Raw genomic sequence first — 19,078 nt, forward strand, 5'->3', positions numbered from 1 at the left:
TGTGGACTTATATAATTGATTGGTTGGTTCATTTAGTGTCCAAACGTTTCAATCAACCAATATTTTTTATCTACAGAAGGGGTAATTTTGTGTATCATCATTAGGGATGTGCATCAATTTATCGGCCATTGTCTTATCCCTTTAGATCCCTGGATGTTTGAAAATGTAAATGTCCTTTTTTTCCCTGAACTAAAAGAACCAAAAAAGTGGAATTTTTATTTGAGATGAAAGATTATGTATGAAAGTTTAAATTCGGTTCCCAAAAACACTTGAATACGTTACTATAACAGAACATTTAGAGTGTATTTCATACAGAAATCATACTGTCATCATATTGAAATAACATCTTTAGGCCAGGATTAAAGATACCTAATTTAACTTTGAATATTACCATCATGGAGAGGATAAAAGATTATTTAAATTAGTTTTAAACCAGGGATCTAAAGGGATAAGACAATGGCCGATAAATTGATGTACATCCCCTTTGATGATGGACAAAATTATCCCTTCTGTAGAATAAAAATTAGTGGTTGAAACGTTTAAACACTCAACTTACTTAACCAACCAATCAAATTTCACCCAAGTCCCCAAAGTTGTTAGGCCAACGAATAAGAAAACGTTATTCTAAAACTTAGGGGACTAGTGTAAAAAACAGCCCATTGCCCTCTCTCTCTGATTTTAAACAGTAAAACAGTTTGAATTTTTCAATGAATACAAAATTTTGAAAAATCTTCTAATTTATTTTTTTTAAATCCTCGAATAAAAAAATATATTTATGGATCTTTGTCTTCTTAATTCTTATATAGTACTTTCATACCTTCAAAGACTTTAAGTTTATAATTATAACTTTTAATTATATGAATATATGTTTATGTAGGTATTCTTTTTCCTTTTTTTCATAATGTTTTTAGGTTAAAAAGATCATTAATGACGTTTTGATTTTAAGGTTCAAATTTTGAGTAATTAGATTTACAATTTATAAAGAAAATATGTTAACGTATTTTTTGACTTTTCGATATCATTTGACAGAGTATGCTATTTCACACAAGAAATAGATAATATATCTTTTATGTTACTATACTTCTTTTTCTAATATCATGAAAGCATTTTGTAAATTATTATTTTATTCATACTTCTAGATCATAGCATATGACAGAATTTCTTCTATAGTTATTTATATTTCATTTATAAGGAAAGCTAATGCTACCCCAAATCAATTTTTTTCTGTGACCTCATGAAAGCATTTGACACAGCATAATTCAATCTTTTATTGTAGGTATAATGAGAAAGAATCTTAACATAGCCAACGAGTCAACCTTATTTTTTAGACCTTATCATAGAATTTGACAGTGGTAATCATTCTTTTTCTGACCTCATGAAAGCATTTGACACAGTATAATTCAAACTTTTATTTAGGTATAAGGAGAATCCTAATATAGCCAATGAGTCAACCTTATTTTTAGACCTTATCATAGCATTTGACATTGTTAATCAATCTTTTTTGACCTCATGGAAGCATTTGACACTGTTTAAATCAATCTTAATTTCAGGTATAAGGAGAATCCTAACATAGCCAACGAGCTAGCATATTTTTAGACCTTACCATAGCATTTGACAGTGTGAATCATTTTTTCTGACTTCATATAAGCATTTGACTCAGTCAATCTTTATTTCAGGTATAAGGAGAATCCTAACATAGCCAACAGGACAGCGTATTTTTAGACTTTACCATAGCATTTGACAGTCTTAATCATTCTTTTTCTGACCTCATAGAAGCATTTGACACAGTATAGTTAGATCTTTATTTTAGGTATAAGGAGAATCCTAACATAGCCAACGAGTCAGCTCATGCACAGGCTAGAGAAGCTCTCAAGAAATATCTACATTATTTTGAGCGGGTAAGCAGTCAAGATTTTTTTTTTTTGAAAAATAAAGGTTGAAAAACTTTGACATCCGATTGTAGATTATAATGATACCCAAAGTTTTATAAACATGATACAGAAGGGGTAATTTTGTATTTTATCATCATTAGTGATGTTGTACATCAATTTATCGTCCATTGTCTTATCCCTTTAGATCCCTGGATTTTCCATAACTTAATAAAAAATCACCAAACATCGACTTAAATACAAATTCTCAAAATTCCTAAAGTTCGTTAGTCTTAAATTTTTAAAAGTCAACAGGAAAAAAGAATACTTTGACACTGGGGATGTAAAGGGATAAGACAATGGCCAGTAAATTGACGTACACCCCCATACATAAAATTACCCCTGCAGTAGATTACAATTAGTGTTGAAACATTTGGGCACTCAACTAAATGAATCAATCAATCAAAGTTCTATCAAAGTTGCAAATCCAACGAATATGAAAAGTTATTTTAAAACTTTGGGGACTAGTGTAATAAACAGGCTAATGTCCCCTCTCTCCGTGAAAAAGAACGCTTTGACGCAGCGACATAAAAGGTACATTTATCATTTTTGACAACAACAAAGCATTTTTTTTTAAGTTAAGGAAAACTGAAAATTTTACTTTTTCCCTAAAAAATACTTCAGTGAATTGGATCGGAGAGAAAGAGGACAATGGGCTGTTTATTACACCAGTCCCCAAAGTCTTATATTAACGTTTGGGGACCTTAGTGAAATTTAATTGGTTGGTTAATTAAGTTGATTGTTCAAACGTTTCACGAATTTTAATCTACAAAAGGGATAATTTTGTGTATCATCATTGGGGATGTACATCAATTTATTAGCCATTGTCTTATCCCATTAGAGCACTGGAATTGGATAGCAAAAAGGAAAATTGAACAATTATAAGATAATAAGATTATTTCTCGTATTCATTCGAATCCGGTGGTTAGGAACCGGTTCTCATCCATACGAAAAAACTATGTCTAGCAGCGTATTATATCCAGCTTTCTACGAACATAAAAATGTACAATCATAAGATGTAAAGTGTAAACCATATTTTTTAGCCCGTGACTTCGGCATCTCGGGGCTAAAAAACCGTTTTTGATTTATAATTGTACATTATATATACGCGGAAAGCTGTTTACAATACGATGAGAGAAATAACTATTATCGCATCGTATTATAGATAGCTTTCCGCGGATAATAAAATAAAAAATATAAGATTTAAATTAGTTATGTAAGCCCTGAGGGGCAAAGAACCGGGCTAACAAAAAAACTGGTAGGTATTAATTTTATTATTTTTAGTTTAACATTCGTGGAAAATTGTCTGTAATACGGTGCTATATACATGATTTTTCAGTATGGCTGAGATTATTTTTTTTTATTTAGTGGGAGAACCATAGTAGAAGTATGAAGCTGGAGGCTGCGACCCTAGAGAAAATTAACAATAGAATAGAGGTAAGATTTATTTCTAATTATAAGAAACATAATTACCCCCCTTCACCACCTTTTGTAGATTGTATCAGTGGTAAAAGAGTTTGTAACAACTTATCAAGATTTAATAAAAGTACCCAAAGTGTTAAGCCAAAATGAGGAAACGTGTTTATAAAACTTTGGTCTCCAGTTAAACTTCTGTAAAATAGTAGTTTGTACCCAAGATTTATAAGAAAAAACAATTTAAGGTAAGTTTCTACATCAAAATAGACCAAAAAAGGCCTAAAAACCCCATTTCCGCAGGGTTTTTCGTACCTAACCTAAAAATAATTTTTTTTTTCATTTAGATGTAGTACCCCTATAGGACTAGGCTTATATACCAAGTTTCAAGAATCTAGCTCAATATTTAGACCGTTTTGCTCACTGTTTAAGTTCAGATGTCATTACGCACCCCCCCCCCCCCCTCTTATATGATTTAAAAATATTATTTTTGAGGAAAACATTTAAAGTGACCATTTTAAGAAATTAATTTTGTTCTCGATTCTTTCATGTTCAGAAACTACAAAAGTGTACAAGAAATACAAAAACAAAGATGACAACATCCATAAGTAGATCATGGATTTGAATACGGACTAGGAGATTTAAAGAGCATTTGTTAAAAAACTATAGATTTATTGGAGAAAAAAATCACGAAACCTTTCCCATTTGTTTTTATTGTATGATATTTATATTTTGTTTCATGATTGACAGACTGACGGACAAAGTAAATTATATACTAGATGCACACTTCACTAAAAAATCAATCGTCTACCTCGAATAACAGCAGAGAAAATCACATTTTTCTCATACCGATACGGACTGATTGACGGACGGGCGTAGAGACAAAGTGAATTATTGAGTAGGTTCGCTATTAAAAATATAAGGAGAATTATCGGTTTTAGATGCAACTCTGCTTCAAAGTATTTACCTCATACAGAAAAACAAGGATGACAACACCCAAAATTGTTAACATTGTATAATATGTAGGTACTAGCGACTACGCCCCTAGAGGCCTTTTTTGGATGGAGGGGGGGGGGGGGGGGAGAGTTGACTCTCCTCTAGACATTGAAGTTAAAAAAGAAAAAGTAAAAAAAGTTTCTATGGGGAGGGGTTATTTTTTGTCCAGGGGTTGTTTTTCTTGGGAGGGTGGCAGTACCACCTTTCTACTAAATAGTTGAAAATCTTTATAGGTCTAATGTTAATAGGGTTGGCAATCCGAATCCGGGATCCGGAATCCGCCCAATTTTTGGTCAATTTTGGAATCCGTTTTTTAATAGCGGATTCGGATTCTGAATTGGTAGGCTAAAATTAGCGTCTTGATTTCCCCCTTTTTGAAGGCAAAGATTATCATCATTATATATAAAATCTTTAAAAATCTGGTTCGATTCTCGGAAGTGAATTATAGAGAACACCAAGAACATTAATTTTTAGGACGTATGTACTATGTAGCACTAATTTTTTTTTATTTTTAAAAAGCCTTTTAAAATATTGCTAGAATCCGGAGTCCGAATCCGAATGTTTTGGACGGATTCTTGAAAGAATCCGAATCCGGTCCAAAAATTTAACGGATTGCCATCCCTTTCCAACTATTGAGAACTCCATAAATTCAGTAGTTATCGAAATCTATAGACAAAATAAAACCTTACTACTTTATATATTAGCCGTTCTGTCTATTAATTGGGAGTCTCGACAGGTTATAAGTCAACGAATAACATATAAAACTTTGGAAACCAGTACAAGGGGGGGGGGGGGGGGGGTTAATGCAACCAACTCGTAATCAATGAATAAATGGCACTTAGAATTTTGCATGAGTAATCCTGAGTAGGTCTAATTTCCCTAAATCGAACAAAAAGTTGGAAAAGTTGAGTCCTACGTAATTTATGACAGATTTGCCCCAAAAACACCCAAAAAACGGCTAATCGGCTGAGCCGCCACTTTTTCAACTTTTTGTTCAATTTGGGGAAAATAGACCTACCAAGGATTACTCATATAAAATTTCAGATAGAAATTCTAATTCTAAGTGCCATTTAAACATTAATTACGAGATAGTTGCATTAAAAACTCCCCCCTTTATCCTTTAATGCTAGTTGAGTCATTCAGTTGAAAAAAAATGCAAATAAGAAAAGTATGTTTTAACACGAGGGAGGGGACTGTAAATTACACAGGTACTCAAAGTTTTATAATAATGTTATCTTATTTGTTGGCTCTAAAACTGTCGATAATTTTAACTGGAAGGTTCCAAACTTTTCAACCAATCGTTTAAATCTAAAGAAGGGGTAATTTTGATAATTACATTAAGGATGTATATCAATTTATTTACATTATCTTATCCCTTAATGATTCCTGATTGCAACAAAATACAAATATGAAAAGTATGTTTAAACAATACTCTGATAATTTTGCAAGTATTACTCAGTAAAAGCAGGGATCTAAAGGGATAAGACAATGGCCGATAATTTGAAGTACATCCCCAATGATGATACTCAAAATTAACCCTTTCTGTAGAAAACATTTAGTGGTTGAAACGTTTGGACTCTCAACTTAATGACATAACGATAATTTCAAGTACATACCCAATGATTATACACAAAATTACCTCTTCTTTAGACTACAGTTAGTTGTTAAAGAAACGTTTAGACACTCAACTTAATAAATTAACCAATCAAAATTTTATTAAAGTCCCAAAAATTCCAAAGTAAATGAATGAGAAAACATCATTATAGAACTTTGAGTACCAGTGCAGTGTTAATTATAGTCCAATGTTCCCTCCCTTCTTGACGACATAGAATTTGAAAATATTTGTTTATCGTCTATTTGCCTATCCCTGTAATCTAAGCAAGAAAGCACTTTCAAGAAGTGATTCATGGGTTATACCTTTTTCATACTTTGAAGTAGCGAAGCTACTCTATAATTCACTTTGTCCGTCAGTCAGTCCTTATTGCTATTTCATGTAGAGCGCATTCAGTCATACTTAGTCCGTCAGTCCGTCGGTCATGCTACAAAACACATGTATTTATTTCATAGAGGTTTCGTGATTTTCTATTACATATCCTTTTTCTCCTGGGAGGGAGGGGACATTGGGCTGTTTCATAAAGATTTATAGTAACAACTTTGGGGACTTTTGTGGATTTTGATTAGTTGTTTTATTAAATTGAGTGTCTAAACGTTTCATCCACTAATTTTAATCTACAGAAGGTGTAATTTTTGTAACATCATTGGGGATGTACATCAATTTATCAGCCATTGTGTTATTCCTTTAGATTTCTTCTTTTTATGACAGCTGAAAATCTAGTCTACAACTCAATGTTCGTTTGTTCATCCATGACTTTTTTGTGCTTTATTGCCTATGGATGTCGTCATCCTTGTTTTGTTTTGTTTTTGCATTATATTTGCAACTATTGAGTCATTACGACTTTTTTTTCTTTTCTTATATAATCATTACTACTGAGGATACGAATACAAATTCTTAAAATTTAAGTATAAAATTAAAACTCATAGATAAAGGGGACAATGGGCTGTTTATTACTCTAGTCCCCAAAGTTTTATTATAACATTGTCTTATTTGCTGGCTTAACAACTTTGGGGACTTTTGTCGTATTTTGTTTGATTAGTTAGTAAATTAAGTTGAGTGTCTAAACGTTTCAACCATTATTTTGAATCTACAAAATGTGTAATTTTGTTTATCAATTGGGGATGTACATTAGTTTATCGGCCATTGTCTTATCCCTTTAGATCTTTGAATATTTAGATCCTTTAATATTAAGTTTTAGATAAATAACTTTTATGAAATTGTAATTAAGGATTAAATGAATGACATTGAAGGTTTAGGTAGCGAAAATACTCTAGTACTCAATGTTTTAAAAGTACGCTCACTCATTGGATGACTTTAAAACTTTGGGGACTTTTATTAATCTTTCTCTGGTACCAAATGTTTTAAAGGCACGCATTCTTATTCGTTGGCTTTAAAACTTTTCCAATTATGAGTTTAATCTAACGAAGAAGATCTATTGTTTATCAACATTGGGGATGAACATCAATTTATCATTCATTGTCTTATCCCTTAAGAACCCTGGCAATGCTTCGCTAGTTGTTGATATCGTTCTTATTATGAGCAGGAATTATGATTTTCTTAGCTGCTAATCAAGATAGAAGACAGAAAAGATTCCTAAGACCTGTGAGCATCTAATCTACATGCTATCCTATTATATAAAGTAGTAAGCTTTTTTGTCTGTAGCGAAGGATATCGCTAACCACTGAACCGATATGGTTCTCCTTAACAGTGAAGCTTCATATAGGTCCAGGGAAGGTTTTTAACTATTTTTTAACTGCCCCCCCTCTCATGTTTCCCTAGAGGCCTCTAGGGGCGTAGCATCTAGTAATATATAATGCTTTGTACGTCTGTCTTTCGCTCATGCTTCAAAAGGCATGAATACAATTTTCCGTATCGCTTCGAAACCGATTAATATCCGGTGGATTAGAAACGGTTCTCAGCCACACTGAAAAATAATGTTTAGCATCGTATTCATCAATATAAAAAAAGGTCAATCGTATTACAGACAATTTTCCACGATAATAAAAATAAAAATTATAAAATTAATACCATGGCCTTCGGCATGGAACATTTTATATCCGCGGAAAGCTGTTTATAATACGATGCGATAAATAACTATTATTTTAGTTTATTTTATTTTGATTTTTTGCACATTCTCTCTTTTTATTAACGACAACTTAACACCTGCTCTACAACTCACTTTGTCTGTTTGTCCATCCATGTTTATTTTGAGCTTCGCTTCTTATGGATGTTGTTATCCTTCTTAAAAGCGAAGCCTTTTCTATAATAAGGGTCGGTCCGTCCGTCCGTACGTAACGGATAGCTTTTTCTTTGTTAATTTAGGCATGTTAGAATTGTCCTATAGATTTCAAACTTTGCATGATGATTCCTATAGGAGTTAGGTACGAGTTAGAAAATGTAGCAACTCTATAATGGTTACCAGAAAGTCCGTACGTCCATTTTAAACATGTTCCTTTTTAACTTTTTTAACATTAAATTTTCATGTGATAAAATTATCCGATTGGTCTGATTTTTAAAGTACTGATTCCTAGGACAACACAGTACATTGTTATAAGCAAAACATCTCTATAATCAAATCCTAAATTGTAAGTATGTCCGTAAACAATATCCTGTATTTAAGCAGTTTTTCAGCAGATTTACTTACAATTTTGTTTTGTTCGACTTTTAAACATTTATATTCTGATTATTCAGTTTTGACACTATACAAGTGTTAATGTTCGTTTGTCCCAACTTTTCAGAGCTTCGCTTTTATGGATGTTGTCATCCTTGTTACTTATTACTTAATAATTCAAATATATAATACCTAATGGATTTATTATTACTTGGATCTTACAATAAAATTATCATGTACTCTAATAAAGAGAAACTTACAGCTGGCTGTAATAACAAAATTCCAATCCACCCCCATCCCCTCCACTCCTACTGGATGAACTAACTGACCAACAAGAGATTCTTGCAGGGAGGGAGGGGACAATGGGCTGTTTATTTCACTAGTCCCCAAAGTTTTTAATAATGTTTTCTTATTTGTTGGCTAAACAACTTGTAGGGAATTTTAAATGGTTGATTCATTGATTTGAGTGTCCAAATATTTCAACCAATAATTGTAATCTATAGAAGAGGGAATATTGTGTATCATTATTGGGGATGAACATCAGTTTTTCGTCCATTGTCTTATCCCTTTAAATCCCTGGATGTCTTGTCCATGTTAGCAACCTAAATTGATGACAATTTTTCCCCTGTCATAATATCCACGTATATTCTATATCCATTAAAATATAACTTAACAGATGTCAAATTACGTTGCTATTTTCAATAATATTTCAATTAAATAAAATTCACGATTTTTTGCCAAAGTCAATAGAACATTCAGGGATCTTAAGGGATAAGACAATGGACGATAAATTTATGTACATACCCATTGATGATAAACAAATAATCAATCTGTAGATTAAAATATATAGTCGAAAAGTTTGGACAGCGCTAGTTTGAACCAACCAATCAAGAGTTAGTAAAAGTATCCAAAGTTTTTATACCGAATAATGCGGAAAATTGCTCATAATACTTTGGGTACCATTTAAAGTTTTTATTATATTTTAATACCAACAGGCTGCGTCCCAAGCATTCAAGTATTAAAGGATCTGTTTATTGCATTAGTCCCCAAAGTTTTATAATATCGTTTTCTTATTCGTTAACAACCTAGGGAACTTTTATTGAATTTTGTGAATCAACATTAATTTATCGGCCATTGTCTTATCCCTTAGTTCCCTGCATTAGTCCCTAAAGTTATATAATAACATTTTCATATTCGTTGGTGAATTAACTTAGGGAACTCTTTTTTATCTGAATTTGTTCATTAAATTGAGTATTCAAACGTTTCAACCACTAATTGTATTGTATAAAAAGGGAAAATTTTATGTATCAACATTGGGAATGTACACAAATATATCGGCCATTGTCTTATCCCTTTAGTTCCCTGCATTAGTCCCCAAAGTTATATAATTACGTTTTCTTATTCGTTGGCGAATTAACTTAGGGAACTCTTTTTTTTATCTGAATTTGTTCATTAAGTTGAGTATTCAAACGTTTCAACCACTAATTGTAATCTAATTGTGTATCAACATTGTGAATGTACATTAATTTATCGTCCATTGTCTTATCCCTTTAGCTCTCTGCATTAGTCCCCAAAGTTATATAAAATTACGTTTTCTTATTCGTTGGCGAATTAACTTAGGGAACTCTTTTTTTCTATCTGAGTTTGTTCATTAAATTGAGTGTTCAAACGTTTCAACCACTAATTGTTATCTACAGAAGGGGAATTTTTGTGTATCAACATTGAGAATGTACATTAATTTATCGGCCATTGTCTTATCTCTTTAGATCCCTGGCTGTTAGTAAATTTTTCTCTATAAAGAGGCCCCAAACTTAGATAATTTCTCTTTTTATATTTCTTGGAAAATTTGCTATATATATAATTTATCTAATATTATCTATATATTTTATATATACGTGAATATTTAAATTATTAGAAAGAAGGATGTTTTTTTAGCATTTTTAAGAGCGAAGCCATTCTATACAGGGATCTAAAGGGATAAGACAATGGCCGATAAATTGATGTACATCTCCAATGATGTTACACTAATTTACCCCTTCTGTAGATTACAATTAGTGGTTGAAACGTTAGAACAATCAAAATTCACTAAAATCAACGAATAAGAAAACATTATTATGAAACTTTGAGGACTAGTGTAATTAACAGCCCATTGTTCTCTCACTGATTTTTCCCCAGTCGTAATATCCACATAAATTCTATATACATTTTTAGGATTATATCTTTATTTATTGTTCATTATCCTATCCCTCAAGATTCCTGATTACATTGAATCATTAAGGGATAGTTGTTTTGCCCCTTGCCTCTAGAGGAAGGAGGTGCAGTTCAGGAAAATGGCTTAAAACCACCATAAGACATTATAAAAGTTTCCCTAAAAAGCACAAACAATTTGAACCAGCCATTTCCGAGATCTTTAGCTTTAGACAAAATAAACCTTACTACTTTATATTATAGGATAAAGTGAAGGCCAGCTGTGGGACCTGGATTGACTGGCAGTACCTGCTGGACGCTGCCAACCTGTTGGCCAAGTGTAGATACACCCTGCAGTACACCTATCCCTACGCTTACTACATGATGCCTTGTCCCAGGAAACAGTTGGTAAGCATAAATAGCCTTAAACCATCCTATAAGCTCTTGAGGGGGTGGGGAACCTATCCCTACGCTGACTACATGATGCCTTGTCCCAGGAAACAGTTGGTAAAACTTTATTAGTGGTTTTTTCCATGATTTAACCGGTTAAAACCAGATTTTTCAATTGTCCGCGTACTTTTCTAGAAAAACCCGGATTTTTGCCAATCTGTAGTAAACCTATCCCTACGCTTACTACATGATGCCTTGTCCCAGGAAACAGTTGGTAAGCATAAATAGCCTTAAACCATCCTATAAGCTCTTGTGGAGGTGGGGAACCTATCCCTACGCTTACTAAATGATGCCTTGTCCCAGGAAACAGTTGGTAAGACTTTATTGGTGGTTTTTTTTTCCACGATTTAACCGGTTAAAACCAGATTTTTCAATTGTCTGCAGACTTTTCTAGATAAAACCCGTATTTTTTCCAACCCTGGAGGGAGGGGGTGTAATCCTAAGATTACTACATGATGCCTTGTCCCAGGAAACAGTTGGTAAGACCTTATTAGTGGGTTTTTTCCACAATTTAACCGGTCAAAACCAGATTTTTCAATTGTTCGCGGACTTTTCTAGAAAAAAATCTTCTAAAAGTAACTGATAAAATCCTCTAAATTTATGAAATGACCAGTAAGAATCCTCTAAATTTATTAATTGACTAATGAGAATCCTCTTAATTTAAGAAATGATCAATGAGAATCCTCTAAATGTATTAATTGACCAATGAGAATTCTCCATATTTTAGTTTGAATACAATCAAGCTCAGCTGGAGGCAGAGATAGAGAATCTGTCCTGGAAGATTGAGCATGCAGAAACAACGGACCGCGGTGATCTGGAGAATCAGATGGACATTGCTGAAAAATTAAGGTATGCTTTTTGTAAACTGTAAACTATCAAATGCCTTTCTCAAGTCTAAGAAATAGGGTTGGCAATCCGCCCAATTAAAGGGTCGGATTCAGATTTTTACAGAAATCTGCCTCCAAAAAAGCGGATTAATCCATGGATTACGGATTCTTGTTGTTTTGGCGGATTAAAAATTTTATTTGCTATAAAAGTCATAAAATTAACAACCCGAATTCGCAATTAGAATTGCAGATTCGGATTCTGGGTCCAAAAATTAGAAATTAGTGGTTGAAACGTTTTCACACTCTTAATGAACCAATTTCCCAAAGTTGTTAAGCTAACGAATAATATGATATAATTATCTTTATCAAGATACATTGTTAGAAGCGAAGCATCGCTATAATCAATTTAATAATGTATCCTGTATTTAAGCAGTTTTGGAACAAAGGGAAAAGTAGGTTGCGAGTAAAATCCGTATAGGTTGTGTGTTTTAAGTTAAAAACAGTAGTAGAACAATTAAAAATTGTGTAAATTTTTTTTTAAATTTTGTTTATAGTTCTTTTCATTAAGAAATACACATATTTAGTGAATATTATCTTTCTACTACTATTTTTAAGCATTAAAACACACACCTTTACGGATTTAACCGCAACCTACTTTTCCCTTTATTTTTGTATAGACTTCTATAATATATTCTGCTAATTCTGTTCTGACACTCTTCAAGTGTTAGTGTTCGTTTGTCCTACCGTTCCAGAGCTTCGCTTTTATGTATGTTGTGATTCTTGTTTTAATCTTGCTAATATAAGGAACTGCATTTTGTTTTAATCTTTTTTAATCCTCTTGTATTTTATGCTTTTATGCATATAATACTTAAATAAGTTTCATATTTTTTAGTAGAGCAGTCCAGAGAGAGAGAGGGGACAATGGGCTGTTTATTACACTAGTCCCCAAAGTTTTACAATAACATTTTCTTATACGTTGACTTAACAACTTGGTGAACTTTAAATTTGAATTTGATTGGTTGATTTATTAAGTGTTCAAACGTTTTAACTACTAATTTTAATCTACAGAAGTGGTAATTTGGTGTGTCTTCATTGGGGATGTACATCAATTTATCGGCCATTGTCCTATATTTTAAGCTTTTATGCATATATTACTAAAATAAGTTTCATATTTTTTAGAAGCGCATCCCAGGAAGGGTTCTTTATTACACTAGTCCCAAAAGTTTTATAGCAACGTTTTCTTACTCGTTAGCTTAACAACTTTGGGAACTTTAAATTTGAATTTGGTTGGTTGGTTTATTAAGTTGAGTGTTCAAACGTTTCAACTACTAATTTTAATCAAAAGAAGGGCAATTTTATGTGTCATCATTGGGAATGTACATCAATTTATCGGCCATTGCTTATCCCTTAAGATCCTTATGCGCAGTCTATATATTACTAGGATATTATATTGCTTTCCCTAAAAAAAGCACTGAAACCCCTAACTCGAAAATTCAAAACCAGGGATGTTTTTTTCATACTTCTATCCCCAATAGGTACCTTCCAAGCCCTAACCCTGTAGGACTACCCAGTTCCCAATATTACCGAACCTAACCTGAAATTAAGTAATTAACAATAAAATGAAAACCTCCCCTTACCTTATTTTCGATTAATTCCATAATAAGAGTGTGGGGGGTAGGGGTTCTAAGCTCGAGTAGGCAGTTTGAGGGGAAAGATTCACCAGTAGCAACTATGAGCTTTCCATTTGAGGGAGGAGGAAGGGGGTAAAAAATAGCCTAAAACCACTACATATGGCTTCAATTTAGAAAAAATAAGCTTAGAATCCTATATAAATCTTTTCTTAAAGAGGAAAAACTAACCTAATCGTCCCCAAGGTTGTTAAGTAAACGAATAAGAAAATGTTATTATATAACTTTGGGGACTAGTGTCATATTACCCTTCTTTTCTGATTAAATAAGAGGGGGAAAAAGTTATGTAAGAAACATGTGACGAAAATCTATAAAAATCGAGAGAGAAATTGGTTTTATAACTATATATATATATATACATATGTACGATAAGAAAGTTCTTTTTTATATATATATTGCTTCTCTTCTCTTTAATTCAGGGATCTAAAGGGATAAGACAATTGTCAACAAATTGATGTACATCCCCAATTACAATATTACTCCTTCTGTAAATACAATTTGTGGTTGACACCTTTAAAAAGACCCCAAAAATGATAAGCAAAGGATTATGAAAACGTTATTATAAAACTTTGGGGTCTAGTGTAATAAGCAGCCAAATGTACCCTTCCTCCCTTCATTAAATTAAATAAAATCACAAAACTTTTATAATATCATCATTTTGTTCTTCAATTTAATTTCGCTATCCTAGTATATGCAACTAGCGGCTTCGTTCCTAGCATCTAGGGGCTTTGCCCCAAGAGGTATAATTACATTTTTTATTACCTGAAGATCCCCCACTCCACCACTATTTTAAATAATTTTTAAAAAAATATGGGGGGGGGGGATTTTTTTGTTTTTGAGGGGTTGTGGGTGTCCCATCCCCCAAGAAAAAAGCTTTAAACCACCACAGGACCAATAGGTGTATTCCCTGAAGAGTAGAATCCAATCGGTTCAGTGGTTACCGAGATCTTAAGGGACGGAAAGACAGACAGAGATCAAGCTACTTTGTATAATTATATGCTTCTTGTTTTTCTGTTTCAAATATATTCAATTTCTCTCAATATAAATTGGAGGATTTTTTATTTACATAAATTATTTATACAACAATAATTCTACTTTAGATTTTTCCTCTTTCAACCTTGGGGCCTCTTCTAGGGATTTTCATGGAAGGGAGGGGACATTGGACAGTAAATTACACTGGTACCCAAAGTTTTGACACTGCTAGAACCAACCAATCAAAATTTACCCAAAGCTTTTTTCTCTTACAACCTCGGGGCCTCTCCAGGGTAGAAAAGTAACAGGATGTTTGTCTGTGTACATGTGTATAAAGATCTGGCTAACCACTGAACTGTTACGGTTCTCCTTTGCAGTGGTGCTTCTCATAGGTCCTGGGAAGGTTTATAAATATCACTTTCCCAAGAGAAATCACTAAAAAAAAATACTTCCTACCCCATATATTTTTCTTTTTAACCCTTAACAGTCGGGACCCTTGCCGCACCTTAATCGGTTGAACGACCCCCTCCCCCCTTATTATCTCATTTCTATTAGAGCTAGAGGGCTAAAAAAATTTTGTGCAAGTCCCCTGTTTGATTATGAATTTCCGACCTTAAGTAAGTCAAAGTCAATTTTCGCTTCCTTCACCCTTTTATTTAATAACCTTTGTTCAACGCCCCCCCCCCCCCCCCCCGACCGTTAAGAGTTAAAACTAGGGGGGGGGGGTCAATTTCCCCATTACCCTCTATATATTCTGCTTCAAAAATTATTAAAAATGTTTAAATGTTCTTTTTGACATGGTATTATAAAATCTCTCTAGTACAGAATTACTCTTATTTAAAATTTCCATAAAGAGGGAGGTCATTTTCTAGTAAATCCCGTAAAGGTGTGTGTTATAAGGCCTAAAAATAGTAGTAGAACGATAAGGTGCTCTGTATATTTGTATTCCCTATTGAATAGAACAATAGGGAAGAATTTTTTTTTTTTTTTTTGATAACCGTACCTGGAATATCTTTAAAAAGTAAGAAATTTCTATCAAACGCTTTGTTTGGCTCAAACTGACACAAATAAAAAAAAATATAATTGTAATAAATCAACCTGTAAAGAATGACTTCTTCCTTTGTTTAATGGTATAGATTGTTCTTAACCTTTACCTTGTACCTATAGAAAACATTATTATTATAATTATATTTTTTTTTAATTTTTGTCAGTTTGAGCCAAACAAAGCGTTTGATAGAAATTTCGTATTTTTTAAAGATATTCCAGGTATGGTTATAAAAAAAAAAAAAAAAATTCCCTATTGTTCTATTCAATAGGGAATACAAATATATAGAGCACCTTATCGTTCTACTACTATTTTTAGGCCTTATAACACACACCTTTACGGGATTTACTAGAAAATGACCTCCCTCTTTAGAAATTTTGCATTTTAATAAAACATTTGTTCTTTAATATAAGGTTAACAGAGGAAAAGGTACGACCAAGGATCTAAAGGGATAAGAAAAATGTAAAGAAGAACCATAATGGTTTAGCGGGTAGCAAGATCATTCAGTACTGACAGACACAACCTTTGCCCTTGTCCCCCCCCTCCCAAAAAAAAAAAAAAAATTATTTATTATTAGGATTTTTCGCAGTTTACCAATAAAACCATTTAGTACACATTCGAGGTTTATTTTTTATTTATTTTTATACTAACGTCTTTGACCCTAGCATATAGGGGCTCTGTGTTCAAAGGGATAAGAAGTAAGGAAGCAAAATAGACAAAAAAGGCTTATAGCTTTTAATAGAAAGAATGGGGGGGGGGGAGTTCTGACACATTTTCGTAAACCTGGTGTATAGGCTTTATCTTTGGACTGAGAGGATAGGTTATTAGAGATAAAATCATTCTTATATGATGAATTTTCCCAAGTTTTAAACTTTTTTGGATAGGCCTCCAGGTTCCGGAGCTCCAGGCCTCCAGGTGGTCTCTCTACAGGTAAAAATGAAAAAAAAAATTAAGAGTTAGATGTCAGCTTATGAGACAAAATTGTATGTTGTTTCTACAAATATGTGAATAACCTCTAACTCTTCAAAAAAAATCTTATTTTTATTTTTTACCTGTACAGAGACCACCTGGAGGCCTATCCACAAAATCTTAAAACTTAGGAAAATTCATCATATAAGATTGATTTTATCCCTAATAACCTATCCTCTCAGTCCAAAGATAAAGCCTATATACCAGGTTTACGCAAATGTGTCAGAACTTCTACAAGCCTCTAGGGGCACTTAAGGTAGTAGGGGAAAGTCGGCCCCGCCTATTTTTAACTTGAGTGTCATAAAGAAGATCTAAAGAATTTTTTTTTGTGGGTCTGAAGTACCATATTTGTTCAACGGTTAGCGAGATCTCTTGCTACAGACAAAAAAAAGCTTACTATTTTATATAATAAACTAGCGGCTTCGCCCTTAGCCTCTAGGGGCTTTGTCCCAAGAGGTATAATTATATCTTCTATTATCTACCCAGCGAATGGGTCACAAATTTTCGCGAATAAATAGCGAATTCGCAAAATTCGTAAAAAGAAATTTGGGGGTGTTTGTTTGTTTTTGTGGGGGTTGGGGGTGTCCCACCCCCCCCCCCAAAGAAAATAGCCTAAAACCACCACAGAACCAGTAGGTATATTCCCTGAAGAGTAGAATCCGATCAGTTCAGTGGTCACCAAGATCTTAAGGGACGGACGGGCAGACATCATTCTACTTTGTATTATAGATAAGTTGTAATTGATAACGATATCAAATTGCCATGAATGTTTTGTTGTTGAAATAATGTTAAATTGAACGCAAAATCAAACAAGAATGTCAGCAATGCATTGTAAGCAGAACAATGTGCCACTTGCCAGGGATATAAAGGGATAAGACAATGGCTGATAAATTGTTGTGTTTCTCCAATGATGATACACAAATTACCCCTTCTGTAGATCAAAATTAGTAATGCGAATTTTGGAAGGCGAAAAGTTTAAGAATAAGTTTCTTTAGATGATATTTCCCTCTCTCTCTTTATCTCTTTCTCACTCTCTCTTTCTCACTCTCTCTTTCTCACTCTCTCTTTCTCTCTCTCCACTCACTCTCTCTCTCTCCACTCTCTCTCTCTCCACTCTCTCTCTCCACTCTCTCTCTCCACTCTCCCTCTATCACTCTCTCTCTCTGTTCTTGTCATTTTAAAATTCTATCTGATAAATGAAGGACCTATTTATTGCATAGTTAATTTTAGATTAGCTACCCCCTCACAATTATAAACAATGTTAAACTCATGTCAAATCAATGAAAATTTGCTGATTAGATTAAAATAATTTAATGTAATAAACATTTTATTTGTGTAAAAAAAACAAGTTATATTTTATTAAACTAAAATATTAAAGGAAGTCATTTATGCGCGGATATTACGTAAAGGTGGGTTGGTTCATTAAGTTGATTGTCCAAACGTTTCAACCACTAATTGTATTCTACAGAAGGGGTAATTTTTGTGTATCATCTTCGAGGATGTACATCAATTTATTAACTATTGTCTTGTCCCTGGATTTATGACGTAATCAATATTTTTTTGTTTTTTTTCATAGGTTTTTTTTTATTTTAGGAGTAGCCTGTTGAAAGATTTTTTGAAAACCTAGTCAAGAATAACATCCACTGGTGGTTCCCAAAATACCAGTTTGGGTACCACCACCACCTACCATCAGCATTTGATGTCCTTATCCAAGACATCAACGATAGCCAGAAAGACATCCAATATTGAGTGTCCCAAAAAAAATAATAATAACATCCACTGGTTCCCAAAGTACCAGTTTGGGTACCAGAAATAATAATAATAATTAAAGAACAATGGAAATAATAAATGAGCCCAAAGTTATTAGTTACCGCCTTTTTGTTAAAAAGGGGTAGTTTCACGAAATGCATTTGAACTTAATTTAGTGAACCGCATATTTTTTGCTAGTTAATGGGTTAAACTATATTTATATGGCATATATTTGAAAGAATTTCAATTTTCTACCACGTAGTTTTGAAAATATCAAGACTTGAAAATCGTCCTTTTGTGATAAATGCAACTTAAAAAGGCGATTTTCAAGTCTTAATATTTCAAAAACTACGTAGTAGAAAATTAAAATTCTTTCAATTATATGCTATATAAATGTAGTTTAACCAATTAACCAGGAAAAAATATGCGGTTCACTAAATTAAGTTCAAATGCATTTCGTGAAACTACCCCTTTGAATTAAAAAAATTATTAAGTATAATACTCAAAATATAAAAATGTTTAAGTTACATCACAAGCAATCAGTATTTCTTTATTACTTAAGTTCATTTAAAGAGAAAAGTATCGTATTGTATTATAAACAGCTTTCCGTGGATAATAAATGAAGAAT

At 32.9% G+C, this 19,078-nt stretch overlaps 1 protein-coding gene across 1 annotated transcript in view; it reads left to right on the plus strand.

The window, feature by feature from the left end:
- LOC145306565 (putative E3 ubiquitin-protein ligase ariadne-2) overlaps positions 1-18,564 on the plus strand; it is a 35,166-nt gene extending 16,602 nt beyond the window's left edge. The window contains exons 12-16 of the mRNA XM_080148753.1: positions 1,811-1,898; positions 3,297-3,365; positions 11,015-11,158; positions 11,928-12,049; positions 18,295-18,564. Coding sequence (XP_080004879.1) covers positions 1,811-1,898; positions 3,297-3,365; positions 11,015-11,158; positions 11,928-12,049; positions 18,295-18,328 — 457 coding nt within the window. The 3' untranslated portion in view covers positions 18,329-18,564. The remainder of the gene's footprint in view (positions 1-1,810; positions 1,899-3,296; positions 3,366-11,014; positions 11,159-11,927; positions 12,050-18,294) is intronic.
- The last annotated feature ends 514 nt before the right edge of the window (positions 18,565-19,078 follow it).

The sequence above is a fragment of the Acartia tonsa genome, chromosome 14 (assembly GCF_053477335.1).
Source record: "Acartia tonsa isolate MP-2025a chromosome 14, ASM5347733v1, whole genome shotgun sequence".
In the NCBI taxonomy this organism is placed as follows: domain Eukaryota; kingdom Metazoa; phylum Arthropoda; class Copepoda; order Calanoida; family Acartiidae; genus Acartia; species Acartia tonsa.